Source organism: Alnus glutinosa, chromosome 3 (assembly GCF_958979055.1).
Source record: "Alnus glutinosa chromosome 3, dhAlnGlut1.1, whole genome shotgun sequence".
NCBI lineage: Eukaryota > Viridiplantae > Streptophyta > Magnoliopsida > Fagales > Betulaceae > Alnus > Alnus glutinosa.
Genome location: NC_084888.1, coordinates 7,560,112 through 7,567,340, shown reverse-complemented (window position 1 = coordinate 7,567,340; position 7,229 = coordinate 7,560,112). Strand labels below are relative to the sequence as shown.

At 32.4% G+C, this 7,229-nt stretch overlaps 1 protein-coding gene across 1 annotated transcript; it reads left to right on the top strand.

Annotated features, from left to right (window-relative positions):
- Nucleotides 1-926: 926 nt before the first annotated feature.
- On the top strand, nucleotides 927-7,229 carry LOC133864071 (probable trehalose-phosphate phosphatase 1). The gene is made up of 10 exons (XM_062300269.1): nucleotides 927-1,005; nucleotides 3,872-4,010; nucleotides 4,217-4,357; nucleotides 4,529-4,600; nucleotides 4,772-4,897; nucleotides 5,400-5,456; nucleotides 5,598-5,699; nucleotides 6,413-6,490; nucleotides 6,670-6,810; nucleotides 6,936-7,229. Exons 2-10 carry the CDS (start codon nucleotides 3,903-3,905, stop codon nucleotides 7,074-7,076), a joined length of 966 nt encoding a protein of 321 aa, XP_062156253.1. The 5' UTR covers nucleotides 927-1,005; nucleotides 3,872-3,902; the 3' UTR covers nucleotides 7,077-7,229.

Here is a 7,229-nt window from a genome sequence, read left to right as displayed (position 1 = left end):
AAGTACACTACTTTTTGTGACCAGCAGGATATTTCTCATTGCATTTGCCAGTTCAGAAAGCAGAGAAGACAGTATAAGTGAGAACTCCACGACGAGCTCGAAGATTGGCAAGGCAAGTCTTGAAAGGAGGGGTTTACTGTTTAAAAATCGTTATTCTTTAATTTGTTTCAAATGATTGTATGTTTTCATGTTTATTATTATTATTATTTTTTTTGATAACTTGTCCACTTATAATTGGTTGCTGTAAAATAAGAGATTTACAGTCCATCCTTATAGAAGATATTCTCATTAGAAAAATAGTTGAAAGGGTCTAATTCATAATTGGAGGAAACATAGGGAGCTATTTGATAATTAATGGTTCAAAGCACAAGGAGGTAATTAATTTGATATTTTTTATTTTGTAATTTCACCAACGACTCTAATTTATGCAGTCCTTTTTTCATTTTCATTCTCTCTTTCGTTTTTTATTTTTTATTTATTATTTTTATTTAATGAGTGCACGCCTCAACAAACTACATAATTCTTTTTCTACCTACTTAATACGTTAGGACTTACATAAGCATGAACCTTAAAAGATAATCTTAATATAATATTCCTGGCCTCATGCTTTTATCCTATATAATTAATTAGGAAATCCACTAGCATATATATGTAAAATTTATGAATCATTATTATATAATTACCTTGGTCACGACAAAATATTTATGCTTCCAAGATTTCTCTTTTAAAGGCTAGCTATTATGGTCAGTAAATAACCTAGCTAGGTAAGTTTTATAGGCTTAATATAATTACTTAAGAATATCACACTTTAAAAAAATTAAAAAAATTAAAAAAAAAAAATTAAAAGGCGAGACTCCCGTGAGTAAGATGCTCTTGCCATTTCTCCATCCTCCTCAGTCTATAAATTCCCGCCTGGCTCCTCCTCCATTAGAGTTCCTCTCCCTCTCTCTTCCGCGCATACTTTTCTTTCTAACAAATTTTCTCCGATCAACCTCACCCAACAAGGTACGCCTTTTTCTTTACTCTTCCTTCTTTTTCTTTTCCCTTCATTGTTTAGTTATCATGACTGCATATAAATATAAAAGACTCAATATTCTTCGAGATGCATGCAATTGGTTTAATACTTCATTTTGGTACGTGGGTTTGTTTAGGAACACGATAAATAGCCGATCCCGGTCTGTTTTGGTGTTCATTTTAGCTGTTTTATTATATATGGTTAATTTCCGGCAAATATATATATATAGGAAAATGTTAGATTTACAACACCAACACAGCTTACTGGGTTCCACCCTCATGTGAGGAGGTGTTATGCTCTTGTTGTAATGGTGTATATATATATGTCTCTGTTCCAACTAGTATTGCGGTTAGTATCCTAACATTAGAAGGGAACACTCGGAAGTTTGTATTTTGTAGCAGCATGTCGTGGCGCGGGTTTGGTGGTGGTCAATGCCGCAGTCAAAAGCGGCTCATATATACGGATGAGGAATGCTAGAGCATCTCCTTGTGTTCTCTTGGTGTTCTCCTGGAATGGCATAGATGTAATTTTTTTTTATTAAAAAATTACATTTGTGCCATAAAAAAGGACATAGATGTAATTAAAAAATTACATCTATGTCATTCCAAGAAAACACTGAAAAATGTTCTAGCATTTCTCTATAAGGATATACCAGTTCTTGCGCTTCTGAATTTTTACTACAGGAGACTGACACGGTTGAGTCAAAAGACCGTCATACCCTTGCTTCTAATTGTGTGTGTATGTGTAGTTTTTTTTTTGAAAAAAAAAAAAATTATTAAGGAAAGAAGAAAATTATTTAGTAAGTGTAGTTTTGAAAAGAGACTGGCTTTTGTTTTTTTTGGATAAGTGAAAATAAGATTCAAGATGGTTGACAAACGTTATGATTTCTTTCAAAAAAAAATCATGCGTTAATAATTTGTTTGCAATTCTGTTCTGGCTATTTAAAAAGAAAAAAAAAAAACGAATTTACACATTTTTTTTGTACAAAGATGAACTACTAAACAAAATAAGAGAATGAAACCAAATATTTCTCTTTTTAAATAATGTAACACCATATAAATTATTAAATATAACAAAAAAAAATATAGATTATGAAATAAATGCTATTAATTTCAAGGTAAATGGAAAAGATGGCTGGTACAAAGGAAATTCTTTTTTTAAATATCCAAAAAAAAATATATATATTTAAGTACCTTATTTTCATTAAAACATTCTGAAAACTTTAGATAATTAGTCGATCGCTTGTTTTGGTAGGAAATTATATATAGCTAGGGGGCTTAAAGATGGTCTATTTATGGTACAAACCTAGCTTGACTTGATTTAAGGAGTACTTTTACAAGTTACCTTTGTGTCGATTCAATAATGATATAGTTTTTAAAATTACAATTTAATCAAAATTTAATATTAATGATGAGTAATTCTAGATGTCATATTCATATCCCTCTAAAAATGATGTGCCTTTTAAAATCATCATTTGATTTATGATAAATCACTATTAAATTTTGATCAAATATTGATTTTAAAAGCCACGTCAGTTTTGGAGAGACATAAAAGAGACATGTGTATGACCTTTAGGATTATTCATTAATGATTGATCATAAATCCAATAATGATTTTAAAAGCCACACAAGCTAGAGAGACTTTTAGCATTACTCTAACTTAAGATCGACCTCATTAAATATTTATTTTCTGCACGATTTTAGCTTTTTAACCTTTCATATATATAAGATTGCTAGTTGTCCCCAATGGGTAACTCCATCAGTTGGGACCACTCCTCATGAACCGTAGGGCATTAGTTCGAATCTCTCCTCCCTCTCTTATATGGACATGTCATTAAAAAAAAAAAAAAAGATTGCTAGTTGATTTTATGAGAAATAATACATATGCATTTTTATATAATAAAATTTTAAATCTATCATTAAGTTTGTAGAAATTAATGTGGGTCTCGTAAATTTAATGTTAAATTTAAAAATAAGATATTATTTACATCTTATTTTATCTGAAATTAACCCTTCAGCCCCGTGACAAGAAAGAGTGATGGTGACATAAAGTACTTTGGGTGCTGTGGCGAAGGCATCAGTAGATGTTTTTGTTTTAAAATCCTATATTGTATGTCGGCATCAATTTATGGATAAAAAAAAAAAAGGTTTGTGAGAAGAAATGGCAATCAAATAGTACTTACGTACGTACGCACAGGTTACTCTTTTTAAATCCCGTTGTGTCACGTGTCTGCTTATCCTAACAATTTCTATTTTCTGCCCTCAATTCAAATTCTAGAATGTACGGCTATAAGTCTAGTGTTGGAAAGGAGAGAAGGTGTTTGTGACACGTGATTTATTGTCCAACTTTCTGTCGATCGGGTAGATAAAGTTGTTTTTTTGTGATGGATAAAGGCCACGTCGATCATGTTCTTCCTTGCTTTTCATGAACCATGACCATGTTGGAATTTCATTGGTTCTTCACCAAAGTGCCTCTCAACTTTTTCCACCATTTTCTTTATGAACTCTTAAAGGCCCAACTAAAGTCTCTGTTTTAACTGTCGGCTGTCATTTTTTTTATTTTTTCTTAATATTTTCCAAAGCAGGAATTCATCGAAGAAGATTAAAATAATTAATAAAAAAAATTGTTACAATTTTTAATGAATAAGTTCAACATCATTTTAGTACTCATCTTTGAATAAAAAATTTAACACCTATAGCATTTTCCATTAAAAGCTTCTCGATCTTTTGCTTTGCACATGTTATTTATTTATTTATTTTTCTGATTTAAGTTCTTATCAGGATCATATATATACTGATCTCTCAGTGGCAACAAAATTGTAATCGTAGAATTGATGGTATATATATATACATATAGAAAATTCTCATCCAGCAATCCAGCATTAATAATGGGGTATCCACAAACACCTTCCGTGCCTATGAACATGGAATCCATCTCGAAAGCAAGACCTGACAACAATGGAGATGCAATTGTTGGTTCCTATAGTGCATGGCTGGTAAGCATATACGTACAGTACTACCAGCTCTATGATAATTAACCTAATAATACTAATTAACTGTCGTTAATTTATGTATGTTTGTAGAGATCGATGTACGTCTTCCTTTTTCCTTGTGTAAATTAAGTCATGAGAATGATCGATCATATCAGTTTCTTTTTCTTCTTTCTCTTAATTAATCCGGTGCATGGCTCGATCACATGCAGGAAAAGCATCCTTCTGCCCTGGACTCTTTTGAACAAATTACGAGCATGGCTCATGGGAAAAAGATGGTCGTATTTTTGGATTACGATGGAACACTCTCGCCGATTGTAGACGACCCTGATCGGGCTTTCATGACTGATGCGGTAAGTATATATTTTATCTGATATACTACAAATGTACGTATCAAAATACTGTCAGCTATACTATATATACATGCAATTAAGTTTTTTTCTTTTTGTTGTTATTGGTTTCTCTGCTCCAACTACGTACATGTTTTCCGTGTAACTCTATAGTTGTGGCCTATTGAGTGACAGATGCGTTCAGTAGTACGTGAAGTTGGTAAACGTTTCCCAACTGCAATTGTCTCCGGAAGGTCTCGAGATAAGGTAAATGGATCGATCGATCGATCGTATATATATATATACTGTATACAACTAATGCAACCATGAATTAATTAATATTAGATCGACCTTAAATACAAACTGTTTAATTTTTTTTCTTTTTCTGATCCTCCAAGGTATTTAATTAATTACATGCATGTCGTCCTGATCTTCTAGGTATTCGAATTTGTAAAACTAAACAATCTCTATTATGCTGGAAGCCACGGGATGGATATATCAACCCCATCAGGTTCTCTCAAGTATGGAAACCACAAGCATCAAACTAGAGCCATTGATGAGAAGGTAATATTTTTTAGTTATTGTTTGCACTTTACTTTCTGGATATATAATAATTAGGACTGTCAATCTTTTACATAATCCGTAAACTCGATACGAACGCAATACAAAATTAAAGAGTTAGAATTGACCTACGTACATATATAGTTTTATACCTAGCCTTTGCTTCGATACGACTGATCAAGCCCGATAAGCGCAATTTTTGACATGACACGCGAACCTGACATGAATCCAATACAAAATTAGAGGGTTATGACTGAGAAGTTTGACCCGTTTAATTAAATGGGTCGGGTTAAGGTTGACTTATATAGTTTTATATCATACTTCGACACGATCCGAATCCGACACGCGAACACGAATTGCCACCCCCAAATATGTGTACTTGTGCTTGTCACGTATGTTTTCAATGGGTTGAAATCCTATAAATGAAGCAAAAGGAAATTTTAATTACAGACAAATAGACCTATATATTGTTTTCTATATATCTTGACATGGTTTTGTCTTGCAGGGTAATGACGTTGTTAACTTCCGCCCGGCACAAGAGTTCTTGCCTAAAATTCAAGAGGTAAAAAATGATGTATATATATATATATATGGTAGCTAGAGTAGATTTTTGTCCTCTTTGGTCAAAGATAACAATGGTGGAAAATGGACTGATATTAAATGCATGGTATTTCTAATAAGAAATGTTTTGTTTTTCTTGCAGTTAAAGAAGGTGTTGCAAGAAATAACCATAAATGTAAAGGGTGCCATGGTTGAAGACAATAAATTCTGCATCTCTGTGCACTTTCGGCATGTGAATGAGGAGGTAAAAGACTATAGTACTGTAATATTAAGAATATGATACGAGCTAGTGTCAAGTCACCATTTCTCCTAAAAGATTAGGTTGATTAGAAATGATTAATTACTTTAATAATTTAATTAATATTTTAGTAGTCTCCATGATGTGTGGGCGGATCAAAATTACGTGAAATATTTAATTGTAATGAGAGATAAATTACGGAGACAGAGTTCGGACTAAAGACTTTTGACTCTAATACGATGTCAATTAAATCACCATTTACTCTAAAATTTTAAACTAAAATGATTAATTTGCCAGTTTAATTAATATATATATATAATAACAGCGAGTAACAACAATATTTGGTAGTTCAAAAAATAATTCACGTCGTTTGAAAAATGATGTGAACAGTAGAATAACCGACGTCAATTGGTTGACTTGGTTTAGTTAACATCGTTTGTTTTTTGCCGCAATTAACCTTGGTCAAGCAAATTCTTTTAACGTCGTTTATTGTACAAACAACATAAACTTGTTTATGTCATTACTGTACAAACGATGTAAACTAGTTTACGTCGTTTTTTCTTAAAAAAAAAACCCTACACAAATATAGATAAAAAAAAAAAAAAAAAAAAAAAAATCATTTGTTCTGGCTTCCTCCCCAAGCGCCGGCGCATGGCGGGACGTCAGAAAGCACGGATGGTAGCGGGGTGACGCCTCATAAGATTACATGCCAAATGCAGGTTGTTGGCATCCTTAAGGAGATGGTGGAATCCACAATGGAATCCTATGAAGGCTTCCGTATATCTGAGGGGAAAAAGGTATGGGAAATTCTTTTAGGTTAACTTAAATAGTACGTGGCTGTAAGATTTGTTTAATTGTTTTTAAAAATATGATTTGCCTTCAAGAACTACCTAATAATTATAAAGTTTAAAATGAATCTTATTTTGCAATCGATTACATATATAATTCATCTTTTGTGATTTTTTCTTGGAAACAGGTAATGGAAATCCGCCCTACTATAGACTGGGATAAAGGTCGTGCTTTGCAGTATTTACTTGACATTCTTGGTTTTGACAATTCTAGCGATGCCCTCCCTATATATATAGGAGATGATATAACTGATGAAGATGCTTTTAAGGTATATATATTTTGATCAAATGACTGTTTAAAGTTTATAAGCAGATAAAAAATGATTAATTTAATAATTTAATTTATATTCTAACGATACTAATTATATGATCAACTGTATATGAGTGCTTACAGATGATTAAGCGCATTGGGAAAGGATTTTCGGTGGTTGTTTCTTCTGCTCCAAAGGAGACGAAAGCCTCGTACTCTTTGCGTGACCCAACGGAGGTCATGGCCTTCCTCGTACGTTTAGGAAAGTGGAAAGGGAGCATATAGGAAAATAATTATAGGCTATATTGTCACAATATTGGAGCTAATTTGCCAATTATTTTTGAGTCGGCAAATTCTAGCATCAATTTCCTTAATCAAATGTATGTATCTTTTTAGGAGATTGATTAATCAATTGGGTAGCTAGATCCTAACTTCTTA